The sequence below is a fragment of the Mercurialis annua genome, linkage group LG7, assembly GCF_937616625.2.
Source record: "Mercurialis annua linkage group LG7, ddMerAnnu1.2, whole genome shotgun sequence".
Lineage (NCBI taxonomy): Eukaryota > Viridiplantae > Streptophyta > Magnoliopsida > Malpighiales > Euphorbiaceae > Mercurialis > Mercurialis annua.
Window position 1 is genome coordinate 8173126 of NC_065576.1, and position 21358 is coordinate 8194483.

General features: G+C 33.3%; 3 protein-coding genes across 5 annotated transcripts; all 3 read left to right on the top strand.

Moving 5' to 3' along the window:
- Positions 1 to 4045: 4045 nt before the first annotated feature.
- On the top strand, positions 4046 to 9156 carry LOC126655301 (uncharacterized). Of its 2 annotated transcripts, XM_050349421.2 has the most exons (9): positions 4055 to 4753; positions 5325 to 5531; positions 5653 to 5922; positions 6385 to 6451; positions 6531 to 6722; positions 6854 to 6945; positions 7785 to 7967; positions 8048 to 8184; positions 8378 to 9156. In XM_050349421.2, the coding sequence occupies exons 1-9, from the start codon at positions 4241 to 4243 to the stop codon at positions 8562 to 8564; spliced, it is 1848 nt and encodes a 615-aa protein (XP_050205378.1). In that variant the 5' UTR covers positions 4055 to 4240; the 3' UTR covers positions 8565 to 9156. The 2 variants fall into 2 exon arrangements, 1 of the variants encoding a protein (XP_050205378.1); XR_008789461.1 differs by lacking the exon at positions 8378 to 9156 and having other exon boundaries at positions 4046 to 4753; positions 6854 to 6949; positions 8048 to 8179.
- A 1264-nt stretch (positions 9157 to 10420) lies between these two features.
- On the top strand, positions 10421 to 13030 carry LOC126655302 (WEB family protein At1g12150). Of its 2 annotated transcripts, none has more exons than XM_050349424.2 (2): positions 10421 to 10729; positions 11009 to 13030. In XM_050349424.2, exon 2 carries the CDS (start codon positions 11054 to 11056, stop codon positions 12866 to 12868), a length of 1815 nt encoding a protein of 604 aa, XP_050205381.1. In that variant the 5' UTR covers positions 10421 to 10729; positions 11009 to 11053; the 3' UTR covers positions 12869 to 13030. The 2 variants fall into 2 exon arrangements, with proteins under 2 accessions (XP_050205381.1, XP_050205380.1); XM_050349423.2 differs by having other exon boundaries at positions 11030 to 13030.
- A 3214-nt stretch (positions 13031 to 16244) lies between these two features.
- Positions 16245 to 20009, top strand: LOC126655303 (lanC-like protein GCL1). Its single transcript, XM_050349425.2, has 4 exons — positions 16245 to 16505; positions 16598 to 16779; positions 17294 to 17405; positions 18901 to 20009. Exons 1-4 carry the CDS (start codon positions 16332 to 16334, stop codon positions 19696 to 19698), a joined length of 1266 nt encoding a protein of 421 aa, XP_050205382.1. The 5' UTR covers positions 16245 to 16331; the 3' UTR covers positions 19699 to 20009.
- Positions 20010 to 21358: the final 1349 nt, after the last annotated feature.

A 21358-nucleotide genomic window follows, 5' to 3' on the forward strand; every position in this document is an offset into this window, starting at 1 on the left:
AAATTAAATTGGGTATTTTCTTGTTTGAAAATTTTACGGAATTTCGCTGATGTGACAGCTGACATGGCGCCGTCAGATTTTTTTTAAAGAACGACAGTTGACTGAAAAAGACGGCGCCATGAGTATTTTCGTCATATTTGGGGTTTTGGGGGTTTAGGAGGCGCTGTCACAAAGATCAGGGGGTTTACTGATCGTTTTTTTTATCAAGAGGTTTGTCGTAAAATAACCTTAAAGTTAGGGGCCATGGGTGATTATTAGCCAGGATAATATAATAGTCTTGAATGAAAACATATATGATCTTGGTGTATATACATTTATAATCATCTTTTTCAATCATGTCTTGGACTTGCCCGCCATAATCGAACCTCAACTATGACCTCTCCAATCAAAAGTTGATACGGGATATAATTAGTATATGTTTTAGTACTTAACATCACTAATTTTTTCATGAATAAAGTATATATGAAACATAAAACAAAATCAATGAAAAATGATTAGTAGTTTAATCTTTAAGTATTAAAGCACTAGCCAGATAAACAAACAATTATTCAATTTTTAATCAATATTAAATTTGAGTATCCATAAACAAATCATTGATAAGACCCTAAATACAATATTTGGTATTATTATTATTATTGGGTTAATGTTATAAAAATTCATCAACTTTATACGTTCTCTCATTTTAATCACGCAGCTTAAATTTGATTATTTTTATATACGAACTACCACTTTTTTTTCAAATTCACACACAGTGTTGAGATCTCACGGCTCCATTGGTGTAATTCGCTGAGATGGTGGTCATTTTACACCAATAAATGAATATCATCTCAGAGCCGTGTATGAATTTGAAAAAAATGGTAGTTCGTGTATGAAAATGACAAAATTAAAACTGCGTGATTAAAATGAAAAAACATATAAAATTCGTGATTTTTTTTACAATTACTGTTGGTGTAAAATTGAATTTAAAAAGGAAAAGTGCAAAGTGAGAGTATAGAGAGTATTGTGGAAATCCCCCATTGTTTAGGAGAGCTCACTTACTTGAGCTTATAATGATGATCTCTCACATTTTGGTTTGGACCCCAAGAGGTATCCAGTTTTGTGAATGGGATAGGAGTTACATCCTATCCGATTTACCACACGCGCATCGTCCGTCTGGCCAGGCCTGGTCTGGTTCAGGTACTTATTAATAAAAAACACAATACCTGAAATCTCTCAAAAACGTTTTGACTGATTTATTCTTGATAACAGTTTTGATTTTATTAGCATTATTTTCTGACTACCGTTTAAGATTTCTAATTTCTATAAACGATTGTCTTCCCCATCAGAAAGATTACTTTTCAACAATAACTATTTTCTTAAGCAAAAACGAAAAACAGTTCTTGAGCAATAAAAACAGAAAGAGTGTAATTGATTGCTGAATACAATGCAGTGTTCATCGGAAGTGTAACTTTTTAATCCTGGGGATGACGTGGTACATACAACATCTTGCACCATCAGAGACAGAGCCGCGAAACGTCTTAAAGAAAGCGATCTAGTCCGCGACTCAGCCAGAAATGGTATTCGGTAATTTCGTTCCATTTCATAAACTGTTCCAACAGAAAGAATATCTCTTTATATTCTTCTGAAATTCCATTGAGAGGAGTTCGGAACATTCTTTTTGTCCATTCACTTATAAAAAAAATGCACAATTAATAGGCAGTACACTTTTAGCCGTTGGAAGCCCTCAAACCCTTAGATATTCATAGCAAATATCACCTATCTTTTCTAATTAGGCATTAACCGAAGTTTATTCATTTATAGTGCGACTCGATGATCATATTCATCATAAAAGTTTATACATAAGATTAAGCTTCTTAGAAAAGGGATTAGATGAGAACTTAACTTGAGAATCTCAGGCATGTGGATTCATAAAGATGATTCGTTCAATTAAGAGTAAGAGAAAATGTCAGTCATATAAAACATTCGAACAGTAGCAAGTGGTTTGTCTTTTTGATAATTAGTGAGGAGAGCGCTTGTGGAAAAAATTAAACTTACGACTTAATAGTTTGTTGTTCATTACTTGTACCATTTAAAATATAGTTCATTGGTAGCAAGTGGTTTATTAGATCATCTTTCAAACACTTGAAAGTTGGAATGAAATATAAATTAGAAATCTATTAATCAAGGAAGATGCATTATTAATTATGTCCTTACACCCATCCCTTACAACCTATTTGAAGATAGAATACATTAACATTGTACAAACTCAGGCCTTTATACATTTAAATCTGGGTATTGCATTATGCTCCAGCAAAGGTTCATTTACAGACCGCGAAAATGAATTCTATTTATAAACAGCAATAATAGTTATTATAGAATTAGAAGATATTGAACTTTATATTTTATTGACCTTCTTTTTTAGATAGAATCTTCGATATGGAGTTTGGGCAACTACCATAGGAGGTGTGATGTACATAAAATAATTGATCGACTTATTCCAACTTTAAAAGCAACCAATTTACGTACATAAAGTGATCTTAAATAATTTTATTTTTTGGTTCTGAGATATTTAGATGCATCTTCTCTTCCATTTTCTTTTTCCAAAAGAGTTTGATTTGCATCTCTTGTATCTTCTTGATAATCACCAAACAGAATCCGAGCTTTAACGACCTGCACACCACAAGCAAACAGAGGTCAGAAGGAACTCCGGTGGGGGTCACCGGACGTTCACTCCGACGCTCAAGTAAGGTTTTGAGGTAGAGGAAGAAGAAGAAGAAGAGAAAAGAAGTATTCTTAGAGTGGAAAAGAGAAATTACCTAGGGTTGTCCTTAAACCCTCTATTTATAGTTAGGGTTTAAGGACAAACCTGCCTTGCTGGCAGGCTGTGAACCCAGTGGTCCCAGAAATCAGTTATGCTGACGTGGCAGAATATCCCTGCGGGAGGCACGGGTTGTTAGGTGTGTCAGAGGGAACATTCCTCGCGTACCTGTCAGAAGATCTTTTGTGGTCCCAGGATCTGGCACACGAGCGTGTGCTCATGAGCAAGACCTCGGAGCCCGGTCAAACCTTGAAGCCCGGATAACTTGGGGACTAAGTTATCATGGTTCTGGTGTTTGAGAATGTCTCGAAGCTCGGGTCGTATGGTCCGGTCTTTCGGGTTTATGAACCCGGAGCTCGGATCGGGTCTGAGGCGAATATAACCCGGAGCTCGGATAGAATCGTGGGTCCGACCTTATCAGCCCTGAATGTCTCGGAGGATGTTCGAATGCCCATCGATCCGGAGACCGCCCAAGTCGCATGATCTATGATTCTGAGAATGTCGGGCGTAATTATTAGGTCGGCGAAATGCTTGACTTAGCGATGTTCGTTCCTGTCGAGGTTGCTTCGCCCCTATTAGATGTGCTACGTTATCACTTCTCAATCAAATTGAAGTTTGAATACAAATTATCAATGACTTGTCATTATTTCTTGATAAATAAAAATAAAAATAAATTTATCATGTTTTATTTTATGGTCTATTTGTGAAACTAGAAACCAGAATTTTTTTTGACCAGAATTACAAATAGTATGGATATTTTTATTAAGTAATTAAAAACATTAAAACAGACCAGCTGTTAACAAAAAATTCTAAAATAGAGTTTCTCCAACAGTTGCTATCAGAGGTTCAAAAAACTCTAAAAAATATTGATTTTTTTTTACAAGATGCTTAATTAAAAAAATTTGAAAAGAAAAAACTAAAAACTCCACCAAAAAATTAAACAAGGGTGGTATTTTTTACCAATAAGTTATAGTTCAAATGTTATAAACACTGGCCAGCAAACTTTTAGATCGTGAGCTCAAATCCTTCCACAAACACTTTTCCTTCCAATTATTAAAAAAAATTGTGGTGTTTTCTTTTTAAAAATTAGTAAAATAAATTAAATATTCTAATGTTTATATGTTTAATAAGAAAATCCTACTATAATAGAAAAATATTAATCATCCCGACATAAAGCATACAACCATCTCTTCCATAAAGCTTCACTATATACACGCCGCCACTATATTTCAGCGAAGTCGCTGAAATTAATAATTTCAAAAATTATAAATAAATATAATAAATAAATAATTATCACAGCTGAGCTGACGCACACACAAATACTCTCACAGCTCACTTCCTTCAACCGAAACATCAGAAAAAAAGTCGCAGTTTCTCTCTCTAAAACTTCCTCTGCCCATTTCCCGATGATAACCGTAGCTCCGTCGTTTTAACCTTCATGTGATGGCGGAGCAACAAAACGAGGTCGTTTCGCAAACATTCCGAGCACTCACGGAGAGCGCTGACCGGAAGTTCGCGCGCGTGCGGGACCTCCAGTCGTACGGACGGAAAGCGACGAACCACCACTACTTCCACAAAGTATTCAAAGCGTACATGAGGCTATGGAAGTACCAGCAGGAGAACCGGGCGAAACTGGTCGACTCGGGGCTGAACCGGTGGGAGATAGGAGAGATCGCGAGCCGGATCGGACAGCTGTACTTTAATCAGTATATGAGGACGAGTGAGGCGCGGTTTTTAGTGGAGGCGTATGTGTTTTATGAAGCGATTTTGAATCGGAGATATTTTGGAGAGAGTGGAGGAAAAATGAAGGGTAAAGATGTTGGTGTTAGGTTTAAAGAGTTGAGGTTTTATGCGAGGTTTTTGCTTGTTGCCTTGATTTTGAACAAGTTTGATATGGTTCATTTGCTTGTCGATAAATTTCGAGCTCTTGTCGATGATTGCAAGTCTAATTTCAAGGTATATATTTTCGTTTTCTTGTTTAAATCATTAAATCTTGCTATACACATGTTTATTTATTTATGAGATTGTTTTTTTATTATATATAATTGGGGAAGGGGCGTGCTTGTAGCAGGAATAGAACCCGCAGAATACTGCATAGCGCAATACCATTTGAGCTGTGGCTCATAGGGTAGATTGTTTATTTTTTTCAAAGGGAAATTGTGTTTATTTTGTTGAATATTTGTCTTTTTATGAGGTTAATTTTCTTTTGTTTACTGGTGTTTTTTTTTGTATTTAATCATAGCCTGTGGCCTTTTTTGAGTGTGTTTTCGAACATGAAAAAATGAGGAAAATTGACGAATTAGTTATTACTCGTTTTAAAGAGTTCACTGGTAATTAGTCGATCAGTTTCGCTGGTTAAAGAGTTCACCGGTAGTTGGTCCCTTATTCTTGTGATATCTCTTAAAATTACATTATTCAAATCTCATTCTTGCTTGAGATAAAAAGTAAATTTGTTACTTGATTAGTTTAGTGTTACTTTCACTTGCTGCTGGGATAATCAAGGTTTATATGGATTACATTTTGACAGGAAACAAACTTCAAAGAGTGGAAGCTAGTTTTGCAAGAAATCACTCGCTTTATGGAAGTTGACAATGTATTTGAAAATGCCAGGCCGTTGCGCTATTCTGTTTTGTTTGATGTGCATCCAACTTCTCATCCATTTGTGGCTCGTTTCCATGCAAGAAAGATTCTAAAATTTAAAGATGCAATCCTTACAAGCTATCATAGGAATGAGGTGAATAACTTCTAATGCTTGTGCCACTATGTATTGAATCACATGATATGGAGTTTAATAATCAGGCATCATCCATGTAAAAATAAATTTTGTGACCTGTGATTTGTTTTTTAATCTTCAGGTTAAATTTGCAGAACTTACTTTGGACAATTATAGAATGATGCAATGTTTGGAATGGGAGCCAAGTGGTTCTTTCTACCAAAAGCGTCCAATTGAACTGGTCTATCAAAAGCGTCCGGATGAATCATATGCAAATGGCTCTGCAGCTGATCATTCCGAAGCTTCTGGATTGATAGATATAAACTTGGCTGCAGATTTGACTGATCCAAGTTTACCTCCAAATCCCAGGAAAGCTGTTCTTTATCGTCCTTCAGCAACACATTTGCTAGCGGTTAGTTTTGAAGCCTATACATGATATCTTTGCACAATTACTTGCATTCACTACACCATTACCTAGCTAAACTACATGATGCCCTCTTCTGTTTTGAAGTAGTTGAACTCCTGTATGGATGACTATTTAAAGGTCTTCTGATATTATATACCTTTCTGAAAATGTGAATGCATTCTGGTTCTATGTGGCGTGTTCATGTGTTCAGTTTTGGCTGTGCATTACCTATCTGTCAAATATTCCTAAGTGGAGTTTAGGAAGATGTTTGTTCTTTATTAATTGTTAAAATCCTGGAAAGATACATGTAAGCTGTATGGTGAACAAATAGATTATATGACAAGCAGTAACTAGTGCTAACACTAGTTGACCATTTCAACAATAGTCCATTGTGTGCTTAATTTTTACCCTTTTTCTTTTGAATTTATAGTAATTAAGATTGATGTTTACTACATTATCTATGTGTAGGTTTTGGCAACAATCTGTGAGGAGCTCCCTCCTGAAAGCGTTATGCTTATTTATCTATCGGCCTCAGGTTAGTTTTAACCCCACGTTTCTCCCAGAATTCAGCTGATCATGTCTTTAATAATGACTTCAGTGAATCTTTTTTGCAGGTAATTCTTGTCAAAGTTACATTTCTCAGACTGATAGCTCTGGAGGATCAAGGAAGTCCTCGAAAAACAAAGTTGTTTCAGGAACATCTAGCGAACAAAATAGTTCTGCTTCCGACATTCATTCTAATGGCAAGCGAGATTCAAATGATTATCATGACAACTATCTGTGGTTAGGTCCCAGGGGAACTGGTGGTAGGTGTCTCTGCATTTATTTCCCTCTTGCTCAAAAACTGTTGCACATGTTGCCTCAGTTCCAATGCATTAGTATTCTTTATTCGTTACTCTCTCTGCTAGCATTCCAATCTTTTGTGTTTTGCTTTCAGGTTCAAATGCTCTTTACCCTGGAGATTTAATCCCTTTTACTAGAAAACCGCTTTTCTTGATCATTGACAGTGACAGCAGCCATGCATTCAAGGCAGGTTTGTTATAACTTGTATCTTTTTGGATAATTTTTAGATTATTAAAATTTTCTTATTGCGATTCATATTGGGACTATTCTAGTGTCCAGAATCTATTTTCTATAGTTTACCTTAGATGTCTGGACTCTGGATTATTAATTGCCTATTGTTAGCCAATGGATTTGAAAATCATCATATGTGACTTCAGTGGATTGAAATAGAATGATTAATTTGTGGAAAATTTAATTTCACTGGGAGTAATGGGAGTGCAGTTAAAACAAAAAACAAGTAACATGGATGTGAAAAAGTTGTTAATATTATGGAAATATGGATATGTAGTGCATAAGCATTGTATGAAAGTCACCACTCACAAGTTGCATGGCTCAGGTGGATATCTGTTTAACTGACATGTGCAGAGCAGCTATAATTAGTTGAATGTAAATGCTTTGGTTAACTTCATTCATTGTCACTAGCTCGATACTGTTGGGAGATGAGATAAACATTAAAAATGTAGAATTTGTTGCTGCTTTGCATTAAAAGCCTAAAAACATCTACCCTTATATGTCTTCTACCTAAATTTGTAGAGAACTGTTCTATTTTTATATAGTTCTATTGAAGCCTCTTATCGTATTCTTTTTTAAGACACAACTGCCCCTTTCATCTGGTGAACTTATGTGATGTTGCATGATAAAATAGTTCAAGCTGCCTCTGCTCAATTTGATTTATTTATCCGCTGAGTGGGGGTGAGGGGAGAGAGCTTGAGTAGAATTGATCTTATACTTCACTTGGGGCGTAACAAACTTACAAGTTGTAATTTACCTGTCTGCTTACCTGTTAATTTTGCATGCTATTACAGATGTTGCATGGCGCGGAGAGGGGAGAGCCAATTGCCTTGCTACTTTCACCTTTGAAGCCAGCATTCAAGAATTTATCTGGGGTTGATAGAATGCACAGTGGAAGTCAGTTCACATTTTTCTTAGCTGCTCCTCTCCAAGCATTTTGCCAGATGGTTGGCCTCACATCTGCTGATACTGATGCAGTGAGTTTCATGCTTAATGTTTTTAGTTTGTATGATAATCACCTTCTTCTTGATAACTACTAACTGAATTCGGCTGGTAGGATGATTATACTTATGCCGAGGGGATCCTGGCCAATGTCTTTGCGGAGTGGGAGGTTATTCTTTGTAGATTAACCAATCTGGACCTGGTTTGGGCACAAGTTTTATCTGATCCATTTCTGCGGCGACTTATTTTGAGGTATATATTTCTATCCCTCTCTCTTTCCCTGTCGCTCGATGTCTACCAGTATGGCATTTGTAAAATGATTTAACCCAGTTTTAACTCTGTCCATATGATCTCCTTTTTATGAAATATGTAACTGTAGTTCATCTCCGATTAATTTTTTAAACTGTAACTAATAAATTGACATTTATTATGAAATGATTAACAGATTTGTATTCTGCCGATCTGTTCTGTCTTTATTCTGTAAATCAAAAGATTCCGAGCAATATTTGCCTGTTTGCTTGCCCCATCTTCCGAACTCTGTCTCTCCAAGTGCTCAAGTTGTGCAGTCAGCTGTCATCCGACTTGCAAATCATCTAAAGGTTGCCGATTTTTTTCACTTTGATGATTCATAATCAGAGAGTTGCAAAGAGTTGAAAAGAAATTACAGGAATGTAATTGCAGGCTAGGCATTGAAAGTTCTATTCGTTTGATGACATACATAAACTCTTCAAATTTAGCCAGTAGTTGGCTTTCATAAGGAGAAATACAACCGGCGGTGCCGGTGATGAAGATTAAGCCGGCAAAGTAGAGAAACATTACGTCAGGTGTGGTTGCTTCCGCTTGTTTTACCACGTATGATCAACCAGGCCAATTTTTTTAGTGTGTTTGCTGAAATTAAATTGTCGGTTTTCGTGATGGTTATAGACAAATGCTTGATGATCTGCAGGTGTGTAAGTATAGTTAATTCTTTAGATGGTGATTAGTGTGTAAATTAAATTGTATTGTAATGTTTGTAAGAAGAGCTGTTGTTAAGCAGAGGTAGTTTTTTTCCACTTTTTTTTGTATAACATCAGGTTAGCCGAAATGGGGTTGTTTTTTGGTCATTTATATAGTGAGAATTATTTCAGATGCTGTTGGAGAAGCAGATGTAAATGAGTACTATGACATGGGGAACACTTTCAAAAAGCTGTACTGGTTTCGAGGTTAATTTTCCACTATTTATCATCTCTGTTAGTGTCATCCTTCTTTGTTACGAGACCACCGTTAGCGTTATCTTTTTTTCCTATTATGTATAAACATATTTAAATTTAATTATTGATCAAAACATATTCTTGCAAAAATGTATGTATTTTGTACGTAGAAATACAAGTTTTAGTATATGTAATTTTTATAATATGTATTTTCTTCACAAAATAGGTAAGCGAGAACCTGGTCTAAAATAAACCTTGGAAAAACATGTGGCTGGCAGTTGGGTCAATACAAGAAATGTTCTCTCTCTCTTATACTCTCTCCGTCCCGTTTAAGAAGTCCCATATTCTATTTTGGGATGTCCCATTTAAAAAGTCCCATTACTATTTTTAGAATACTTTTCCATTGAATACCCCATTTTACTCTTATTTTAGTTATCTTAAAAGAGTTTTATGAAAAATTCCACTATCATTAATAGGGGCAAAACATGAAAAAACATGAAAAGACAAGAATAATTAATGTTTTCTTAATCTGTGTGTAAAATCAAATGGGACTTCTAAAGTGGGACGGAGGGAGTATATTATTTTGATTAATGCAGCCAGACTTTATATAGCTCAAAAGGGTGGTCAGTTGGTTTTGCTAAGAGTATGGCTCAATTGAGATACTATGAAAAAAACATTAAATATATGGATGATTTGACTATAATAAGCAAAATGTATTAACTTTATATATGGAGAGTTATATTATCCACTATATTATTTGCGGATAAAATTAATAATGAATTTAACTTGTGTAAGAATTTTTCGGAAGAAGATAATCTCAGGCCAATCGATTAAATATTGATCAATATGTAATTGATCGAACACTATTTGAAAAACAAACGGCTGGATTCTCCTCGATTGTAATATTGAGTTCAAAATGAAAAATTTGACTAAATTCCATTACCATATGTTTTTTAATTAGTCTAAGGTCAAATGACAAAAAAATGCCAAATCTTTCATAAAAATTTTCTTAAAAATCCAAATGTTTTATTATCTTACCATTAGAGATAAACTTCGCGTAATCTAAAGTATTTTTTGCAATTAGAAGACATGAAACCGGCAGCTTACTTTTCTTTTGGTTTTTGCGGCAAATATATGAAAAACTTCTTGGACCTTAGATTTGGAAAACCCGCCAAGTTCGGTTATTCTTACATAACTAAACCTAAATCTTTGTCTTGTCTCTATAATTTCTCCAAATCAGTTGCTATATTTGAATATTCTAATTATCCATTTTTATGATTTTTTCAGCCTACATATTCACAATCTTCCCTGCATTTTCTTTCTTTGATACTCCTTTTCTTGCCTTTTTCTCATTAATTCGTCATAATACACCTCTTTTAATTAATTAGACTAATTCCGGATTGGCGGGTTCTTCTTATTGGTTGCTTCTTTAATCTTCGTCTAACCATTACTTTGTTGTTTCTTTGTATTTGTCTTTTTATTCCTGACATTATTATATGGATCAAAATTTGTTGAATTCTTGTAAATTTCACATAAAGAAGCTTTCTCTGGTTGCATCCGCGACAAATCTTGATTTATAACTCAACGCCCCGGAAGAATTATTCCAGGTAACAATATTTTCTTATTTGATTCCGAAACAAATCTTTTCTTTATCATTTGAAAAAAAAAAGAGCGCTTGTAAGAAGAAATGAATTGACGACTTTAGCAGATTGTTGGTCAGCGCTCATGCAATTTAAGTTGTAGTTTATTGGTTTGAGAAACAAATATTGAATTATTAGTATTGTTTGTGTTTTTTCCTATTCTTTCATGTTTTTTGTTTTAAGATTATTGAATTTTCTGACAATTACGTTTGATGTTTTTGATTTAAATATCTGATTGTAATGAAGGGTTTTCGTTATTTATGGTAGAAACAATTCTTGATTGATTCTAAGATGCAACAACTTAGAATGGCTGCAACAGAAGAAGAAAGAGATTTAATTTTCAACAAATCTGATGAGACTATTAGTGGAAATCAAACCGAGGCGATGTTAAATGGCAAAGTTGCTGATGTTTTTTCGGAGCTCAAATCCGCAATGGAATCTTTATCCAAATCCAATGAAGAATTGAGGATCAAAGAATTAGTCATTGAATCTTTGGAATCGGAACTCGAAAAGGCGAAAGAGTTGGAGACTAAGTTGGCAGAGAAAGATGAGTTATTAGAGAAACTGAAAGAGGAATTGCTTAATGCGCAATCCTCTGAGGCTCGTGCTTGCGACTTCTTCTCGAAAAGCAAGGAAAGAATTCACGAACTTGAATCCGAAATCGGAATGGCAAAGGAAGCAGAATCCGAAATTATTGCATCTTTGGCTGCACAAACGAAGCAGCTTGAGCAAACCAAGATGTTGCTTGAAGAATCGAAGCTCGAAAAATTGGACGAATCTTCACCGACCAAGAAAAGTAATGATGGATATGAATCAGAAATTCTTGATTCTGAATTTAATTTAGTCCAAGGAAATTCAGAGATAGAAATGCTAAAAAACGAGCTAAAGCAAGCAATCGAAGCAGAGGAAAACAGCAAGAAGGCAATGGATGATTTGGCATTAGCATTGAAAGAAGTTGCCACAGAATCAAACCAAACAAAGAATGATCTCATCGTAAAACACGAGGAACTCGAAAACCTGAGAAAAGAATCCGAGGAATTGAAAGAGAAATTCAGAAACTCGGATATAAATCAGCGAACCCTTTTGGAAGAAGCAATCAAAGAAGCTGATCTGCATAGAAACATAGCCGACAGATTGAGATTAGAGGCAGACGAATCGATTCAGGCCTGGAACGGGAAAGAGACAGGCTTTGTCGAATGTATCAGAATAGCCGAGGAAGAAAAACTTGCTGCAATGGAAGAGAACAAGAAACTACTCGAAACAATCAAATCAGCAGAAAAGAAGAACGAAATAGCGAAACAAGAAAATCAGAAGCTTCGCGATATCCTGAAACAAGCATTGAACGAAGCGAATGTTGCCAAAGAAGCTGCAAGAATTGCTATATCTGAAAATTCTCAACTTAAAGATTCATTAGCCGAAAAAGACGACGCGCTAATTTTCATTACTCGAGAAAACGAAAACCTCAGGATTAACGAAGTTTCAGCTTTGGAGAATATTAAAGAGTTGAAGAAACTTGCGTCTGAAGCAACATCAGAAGATCATCATCATAAAGAGCAAGAACATAAGTTACTACTAAAGTCGCAGAATTCCGTAGACAAGGAAGCGCCATTAAAAGAGCGTAAACTAAGCAATGCTTTTAGCTTCAATCTGAAGGAGTTATTAATCAGCACAATACACAGTTATACACATGATCCTGAACAGAAAATTCAAGAAAAACACAAGGAGAAAAAAGAAGACAACGAAGAAGAAGAATCCGATCCTCTGAAAGGATCGATATTTGATGTAACGGATTCACCAGTAGCAGCAGCAACAATCCATCACCATAGAAGAAGATCCTCAACATTTGCGGAAGAGGCTGATTCTATAAATGCTGATGATCTTGACCACATTGACGGAGTTCATATTGATGATGTCGAAAATGAAAAGAACCCGAAAAAGAAGAAGGCTTTACTACGAAGATTCGGAGATATTATAATAAGGAGAAGAGGTGTTCATCGGAGGGAATCCTCCGTAGGAACATCTCCGGTCGGCGGTGATAAGAAAGAGTCTTCAGAGATTCCATTCAGTGGGGAAATTCATAAAAAGGATTCTTCAGTTTCTGACTAATGATAGTCATTTTTGTATGATCGGACAGCTGAAATTCCAGTTGCTGTAGGGATTTTTTCAATTATTGTATATTTGTAATGTGAATATGTATTTTGTACTTGTCAACATTATTGTTTTTTTATATGTACATACAGAAATAAGATTTTAATCCATTTGCAATGATATTTTATTGGGTTAATTTCATAAAAAATCACGATTTACACAAATTTTTATTTTAATCACGATATTTAAAAGTTGTCATATAAAACCATGACCTTTCATTTTTTTCAAATCTATTTCATATACACCGAATTTTCTCATCGATTTGCAAGATTATAAATCAAAGGTGGTGATTTTATTTGACACTTTTTAAAGAACGTGATTAAAATAAAAAAAAAACGTGTAAAATTAATTGGTGATTTTATATCGAATTAACTCTTAAAAAAATAAGGATGCAGTTGCTTCATGAAATATGTATGTTGGTTATTATACTTTCATGGGTAATGTGAAATTGATGTAAGTACTTTATGTTCATTGTATGCCATGCTTCACTGAAGTTTAATCAAATCTAATGCTATCTATTACATGGAAGGATTCCAAAATTTGTAAAAATATAAGAAAAGTACAGAGCTACAGTAACATCAACATTAACTTAAAAAAATTTAAAACTACATAGCCAACGGGTATTTTAAATTGTAAAACTACTTTAACTAAGTTAAATAATGCATAACTTCTTGTATCAATAAAGCATCACAATTAAATTGGCTAAGGAGCCCCTTCGAGGTTTTCTAATTTTGCCTTGTTTATGTACGGAGTATATTTATTTGACCACTTTGCTTGGATTAATTCCATGGTGATATTCAATTAGATTTTCTCACGTCAAATGATTCATATGATTGTTCAACTGATATACGTTCATCCACAGTTTTTGGTCATTCTCTATACTGTAGAGATTGAATAAGACTAAAAAAAACCTAAATCCAAAATATTCAAATCAGGATAATTCAGCGGTTGGCACATCAAACGAATATCAAAACCTCATTGTCTAGTTGCCGTACAAAAAGCTTCATCATTTGTATCTACGTGAGTTCTTGCATTGTCTTACTTAATAAAAATCAGATTCATCATACCATCTCTTGGCCATTTTTCTTTTATTCTCAGCAAGAGTTGTTCAATTAAATAAGATCTCATGGTTTCTCTATTAACCAAAATTAAAGGCCTTTGTCTTTAATGTGCCTACAAATTTTTAATATTGTTTTTTCTAGCAGGTTCTTGTGTAACAAAAGAAAAAATATCAAATTTTCCATTAAATATTTCATTCCCTTCTAAATCGAATTTTGGACGAGCTATAACACCTAAAAACATTGCAATAATGTTTTTTACTTTTTCAAGTACGTATCAGATCTTCTTCATCTTCCAACAAATAATACTTTTTCAATTTTTTTGTCTTATAAAACCACTTCTCGTCAATATAAATGATGTTGTACATTCTTTTAAAAATTGGACTATGAGGAATGCTACTATCATTAAACATTGAAATGCAAAATTGTAATCGAGCTCTCATGTTTTCCTCCTTTAAAAAAGACTTTATGGCATTCGAATGTCGCTGAATGACACTGGACCTAAGAAGACTAAACACTCTAGTTTTGCTCATATTTATAGAATATGCTGAAGATTCCAAACTTGTCCGTTTGTGTAAAGGAATGGTCTGAATCTATTTCAAATTAATTTCAATTCTTTTACGCCCATAATTTACCTTTTTTTATGAAACACTACAACATTTTCACTCAGTTTAGCTTGTCTCCAAATTCGCTGAATTGAAGGAATTGAAATTGAAAATTTAGAAGTCACAACGTCTGTAGTTCCTCGTTTTAGTTTTCCGTCAATACTTTTCTCTATAAGTATTTCATATAAAGATTTTTGTTCATCATTTCTCAACTCTTTCCTTGTTCTTGGATTTTTTGCAAGTTGTGGTGTATTATCTAAGATAGAAAAAAATGGGATAACAATGAGACTGTAAAATGTTCTATAAATACTTATGTGCAATGTCAGAAATTTATATGGAATAGAAGATATAGTAAAGAACATATGCTAATGATGAAAATACAAACATATACTAGAAAGTAGCTTTTTAGCAACAAATTTTTTTATTGGTAAAAGGCTGAAATTCGTCGCCAAATCATTTTTCCATCAGTAAAGCGCTGTTTTCTAATAGTGATACTATACTCATTGGAGAATTTAGAAGAACGTTAAGATCAAAAGTATAATCGTTAATATCATCATTGAGATCCGAGATGTGATTATTCAGCTGCTCTTGTAAATTATGTCGTTGCAATTCGATATTTTGGTCATGAATATCTAAAATAGTCACCTTCTTCGTCTGATGCCAAGTTGATTTGGTTATGCAACATATGATAGATTAATTGCTTTCTTTAATAACTTGTTTTTCAGAGGGAAATTTGAAGTTTTTCTTTTTTTCTTCAATTTAAAAAAATTCTTATTTTTGTTCAAAACCCGCCAACACGTGGAATGTAAAACGTCACTTTACAATTGATAATGTTGAATTGTACTCGAAATAGGAAAAACAAACAACTAACGGTTTTTTAAAGGGTTAATCAATAACATACTAAATATTTACGGGTTTTATTAGTAATAAGCATACCTTTTAAAATCTGTTAGTTTAGTCCATTTTGAAATATCTGAAACCTTTTTTAGCCATTCGTAAATCAAACCGGAAAAATTGCTATTTGTAAATGGGCTAAACTAGCCGATTTAGATGGATTTTGCTATAAACGTTTTAAATATTCCATATTTGAATCAGCTAGTTTAGCATATTCAAAAATGACGTATTTTCCGGTTTAATTTACGAATGGGTATAAAAAAATTTCAAATATCTTAAAACGGGTTAGACTAGCCGATTTTAAAAGATTTAGTTATAACTAACACAATCCGCGTAAGTTTGATATTTTATTTGAATCAATCCTTTCTTAAATTAGAAGTACTTCTTTTCAATAGAATTACATTAATCAATAATAGTGAAGGAAAATTAGTTGGTTTCCTAAAACATCAAGTAATTGTCAATGGAGGAAGTACAAAATTTCAGCATTGTCCCACAAACAATATTGGTTGATATTTAAAATTAAAATAAGATATTCCTTTTAGCCCATAGAACCGATTCCAATTTTCTTGCATTAAAATCACACTTGCACAAAAATATATACATTCAAAACAAATTTCAATATCAAGGCCCCCACAAATTAAAAGAGGTGATACTTTCATGCTTATCCAACGGTGCAAGTTGATTATAAAATATTAGTACATTACACGTGTCAATATCTGTGGGCACCAAACAACCATAATAAACATGTACATTCCTGTGAGGCACCGTTTCTTTGTATTTATATCCAATTTAGAAAAATTTCACTTCCCCCTCACACCAACTCGAACAAAACTTCAAAGCTAAGCTAAGAAACTCAAAAACGTCATGTCGTCCGCGATTCAGTTTGCTGCTGCTTCTACTTCGTCTTCTTCAGCTCAAGATAACCGTGAAAACAACAACGAACCGTTAGATTTGGTTCACCAAATCGATCCAACGGCTGCCACTTTGTCGCTTACTAAAGAAAATTTCCTTAAAGCTGCCGTTTCTCTCAAGGAGCAGGTACGTAATTTTTTTTTTGTGGTGCGCATGTTAAGAGTGTGTCACTCAATGAGCATGTTATAACTGAGTGCGTATATGTTTCGTTTTTAAAGGTGGTGGAGATGACGTGGAATAGGGACACGGGTGGTGTTATTGACCCGACGGTGTATTCGGGTTTGCTTGGAACGGCCTTTGCTTGCTTGCGGTCGTATGAGGTTACTGGAAATCAGCAGGATATATTATTATGCTCCCAGATTGTCGACGCGTGTGCCTCCGCCGCACGTGTGTCTTCTAGGTAATAAGAACATTATTATACTTGTTAATTAGTGATAAATCTTCATTTTTCTTGCCACTAGGTAGAACTAATTATGTTAGTTTAGCTTAGTTGTTACTGTTAAAAAAATAAAAACAATAAAAATCTACCACTATAGTTTTGTTTTTGTTTTACAGATGGATTCATTTTATTTTAAAATTTAATTTTTTAGTATTTGTGGTTGTACTAAACTGTTAAGTCGTAAAAAGTATTTAAAAATTTATATAATCATGTTTTTAATAAATAATTTTTGCTAAGGCCATGTATATCCGTGCTTGCTAATGTATATCTGAAATTTTTGATGGTGCATTTATCGCCAAATCATTTAAACAAGTTTTTTGAATATAGTTGAATTTTAATTTAATAACTCTATAAATTTAATTATAAATAAAATAAGTTTTCAATTAGAATTGATGGCACAAAAGGTTAGGGTGAATGATATTATATGCCAATGAATTTATGATTTTGTGTTGTTAATGATGGGTTTGTGATACAGGCATGTGACATTTTTGTGTGGTAGAGGAGGAGCATACGCTCTTGGAGCGGTGGTCGCTCATTATCTAGGAGACCAATCACGCCGTGACTTCTTTTTGAACCTTTTCCTTCAGGTATTGCCAAATTTTTCAAGCATTTGTAAGTCTTAATGGTTAAGGGGGCATTTGCCCCCCTTAATGTTAAACAAATACAAAATTCTTTGGTAATTTTTTTAAGGCTTAATCACCAAAAAATGCCAAATCTATACGTTTTGTGTCAATTATAGCCAAACCTTTAAAAATCACCAGATTTAGCCAAAACTTATATGTTCTGTTTCTTTTTTAGCCATTTTTGAATCGAACCAGTTTTTCTGACACCGTGTCGTCCACGTCACCGCCAACTAAGCAATTGGCTGGCATGTCAGCTGAAATATTTAAATAAGGTTTGGCTATAACTGACACAAAATGCATAGGTTTGGTATTTTTTGGTGAATAAAATTAATTTTAAAATTAAATAATTAAATGATTAATTATGTTATACTAGAATTCATATATATTTAAAAAAATAATATTTTTATTTAAGCTAATTAAAAATTAATTTATTTTTTTACTAAATTTAAATAATTCTAATAATTGTTTTTACATATTTGAGGGATATATAATTAATTTAAATTCTAATAAAAACAAAAAATGTCATATTCATCTTAAAATTCATTTTTTTTAATTCCAGTCGTTGGTTCTTTAACACCGTCGCCGTTTGAAACCCAATTGTTCGTCTTCCGACGAACAATCTGAGAGTTATATACACAACAAACATACGGCAGTGTTCATAATTCAATTATACACACATAAACATAAAAATAATAAACCAAGTTCAAAATCATCATGAACATTAAATCCTTTCACCCTAATTTAATTCAATATAAATTCCTAAGTAATACATTAATTTATTTTTTTAATTACATATTCATTAAAATATATTATAATATAAATTTATTAGATTTAATTAGGTTTAATAAGAAATTAAAATTAATTTTAATTAGCATTAAATAGGAAATATTAATTAATTTTAAATATATATAAATTTTATAAATGATATAATTAATTTACTAATTATTAAATTTAAAAATTGGCATGAATTTAAAATTTGGTTTATTCACCGAAAAAATACCAAACCTATATTTTTTGTGTCAGTTATAGCCAAACCTTATTTAAATATTTTAGCTGTCATACCAGCCAATTGCTTAGTTGGCGGTGACGTGGACGACACGGTGTCAAAAAAACCGGGTCGATTCAAAAATGGATAAAAAAGAAACAGAATATATAAGTTTTGGCTAAATCTGGTGATTTTTAAAGGTTTGGCTATAATTGACACAAAACGTATAGGTTTGGCATTTTTTGGTGATTAAGCCTTTTTTTAATCATTTATCATGTTATTTAGAAAAATATTACATTAATTTCCAATAGATTATAAATTTTATATATTATATTTTGCCCCCTTATCTTCTTGACTAGGACTACAGTTGGGTCTGAAATTGACTGAAACCGAAAAAATCAAAATATGCCGAGTTGTATTTTAAAATGAACTTAAATATTGAAAATTAAGTTTGACAAAAATGATGGTGGTCAGGTAGCAGAAGAGAGAGCCCTGGCTGTTGGAGCGGAAGAAGGTGGTTTCGGAATGTCATATGAGCTCATGTATGGGCGAGTTGGATTCTTATGGTCTGCATTGTTCATCAACAAGCATCTCGGACAAGGCACATTGTCAAGCGACGTTCTCATGCCTATTATGAATGCTGTTTTAGGCGGAGGCAGAGCCGGAGCATCTGATAATCCAGCCTGTCCCCTCATGTACCGATGGCACGGAACACGGTACTGGGGTGCAGCCAATGGCCTTGCAGGGATCTTACATGTGTTGCTTCATTTTCCTCTTTCCGAAGAAGACGTCGAGGATGTGAAACGCACGTTGAGGTACATGATGAGTAATAGGTTTGCACATAGCGGTAATTACCCTTCGAGCGAAGGAAACCCTAGAGACAAATTGGTTCAGTGGTCTCATGGTGCAACCGCCATGGCCATCACCCTCTGCAAGGCGTCACATGTGTTCGATAACGATAGGGAATTCCGGGATGGTGCAATAGAAGCAGGGGAAGTTGTGTGGAAGAGCGGATTAGTGAAGAAAGTTGGGCTAGCAGATGGTGTGGCTGGAAATGCATATTCATTTCTTTCACTTTATCGACTTACGGGAGATCCCATTTATAGAGAACGAGCCGAGGCGTTTGCGAGCTTCTTGTATAACAACGCAACTCAATTTGCGAATGGAGCAGACAACGCGTACTCTCTATTTCATGGACTCGCCGGAGTAGCTTGCCTCTGGTTTGATCTTCTTGCACCTCAAGACTCTAGGTTTCCGGGGTATGAACTTTAAGTTGAAACCAATAATCAAAATTCTAATTTTCTGCTGATATTTAGAAGTTCATTGTTGTTGTTTTTTCTCACTTATAAGTTTTAGATTTCTAGAGAAAAATGATGAGTTAATTGAACTAAATTGAGAACCTGACTCTTACATATAATCAAATGTTGCAGTTGTAAAGTTTAGATTGTTCGTTCAATGCCACACATGTCTCTTAATTTAGAATGTGTGCCATTCAGACTTTAGAGGAATTGGCTCTGTTTGGACCCTTAATACATGGAGGTAGTCCTGGCTATTGTTCGGAAATGGTTGGTTTTGGTTTGAAACTGGCGGTTCACGGTTTCTATTTGACTTGGATTGGTTTGGAACCGTCTAAGGGCAGTTTTGCTTTCAATTTTGGTTAACTATCAAAAAATTAAACTCAAATTAATTTATTTTTTTAAATTAGACCTAATATTTATTTATATTTCAATTTATTGAAATAAAAATTAAATTTGAGAAAAAAGGTTGCGAATATTTAAAAGGGTATAATTGATAAAAAAAATAGTCCCTTAATTTATGTTCTTAGGTCTTTTAAAAATATGATTGATATTTTATTAAGTTTAGCGGTCAAATATAAACTATTGACTCGCAATTTGCAATAATTATTTAAGTATTTGCTAAAAGAATATTATTAATACTTTCTCTGTCTATCAAAAGTGTCACTTTATTTCATATATAGATTAAAAAGATTAAAAGAATATTAATCTTGCGGAATGCTGTTTAGCGCTTATACATACCATTTGAGTTATAACTATTGATAAAATTTCAGTTATTAAATAGCGGAACTTATTATATAAATTTTTAAGGTGATTTAAAGAAGGGTATAAATAGAAAATTAATATAAAAAGAAGTATAAAAATAAAAATGGAATTTTTCAAATGAAACATCATCAAATAAAATATGAAATTTCTAAATGAAAGAAAAAATAGATGTTCGGTGCTTAACTAATAACAAACATATATCTAACAATTAATTTAAATTAGATCTGATAAGAAAAAGAGTAACAAAAGACAAAAAAAAAATTAAGAAAATACTTTAGCGTAAAGGTATGGATTCAAAACCATAGTAGGAGAATTCATCATCTTTCACATTCTTTTAAGGGTAAATGTTCAATTTTGCCCCTAATATTTATGTTCAGATACGAATAAGCCATTCGTGATATACTTATTTTAAATATTTCCGTAAACCTTAAAAACGGTTTGATAATATTCTTTCTCTCAAATGATGTCAACGCCCCCGTTTCACAATATGTTTTTAAGACTTGAAAGTATATTCAGCACAAATAGTTTAAGTAAAAATATAAATTCTTATTTGTGCTACAAAATTTTATTGAATTTTTTTAAATTATGTATTTTGAAATTATTTTATTTTAAAATTAAATATTTTACTTATATTATATTAAGCCATATTATTATATTATTTTTACTAAATTAGATATTTAAAAAAGGTACAAATACACATTTAATATTTAGCTGGAAACTAAATATGCTCATTGTGTCATATTTATGTTCAAAATATCCTTACGTTTTTTAATATAACTCAATTATGTTCTTTTTATGAAATAAGAGTTGATGGTATTTGAAAGAGGAGTGTAATTGAGTTGTATTTAAAATTTTAAAAATGTATTAAGATA

Excerpts from the sequence above, each read along its gene's own strand:
- LOC126655303 (XM_050349425.2), top strand. The coding sequence starts at position 16,332 with ATGTCGTCCGCGATTCAGTTTGCTGCTGCTTCTACTTCGTCTTCTTCA. Across the intron at positions 16,506-16,597 it reads CCGTTTCTCTCAAGGAGCAG|GTGGTGGAGATGACGTGGAA; the intron begins GTACGTAATTTT and ends TCGTTTTTAAAG. Across the intron at positions 16,780-17,293 it reads GCCGCACGTGTGTCTTCTAG|GCATGTGACATTTTTGTGTG; the intron begins GTAATAAGAACA and ends TTTGTGATACAG.
- LOC126655302 (XM_050349424.2), top strand. The coding sequence starts at position 11,054 with ATGCAACAACTTAGAATGGCTGCAACAGAAGAAGAAAGAGATTTAATT.
- LOC126655301 (XM_050349421.2), top strand. The coding sequence starts at position 4,241 with ATGGCGGAGCAACAAAACGAGGTCGTTTCGCAAACATTCCGAGCACTC. Across the intron at positions 5,923-6,384 it reads CAGCAACACATTTGCTAGCG|GTTTTGGCAACAATCTGTGA; the intron begins GTTAGTTTTGAA and ends ATCTATGTGTAG. Across the intron at positions 6,723-6,853 it reads AGGTCCCAGGGGAACTGGTG|GTTCAAATGCTCTTTACCCT; the intron begins GTAGGTGTCTCT and ends TTTTGCTTTCAG.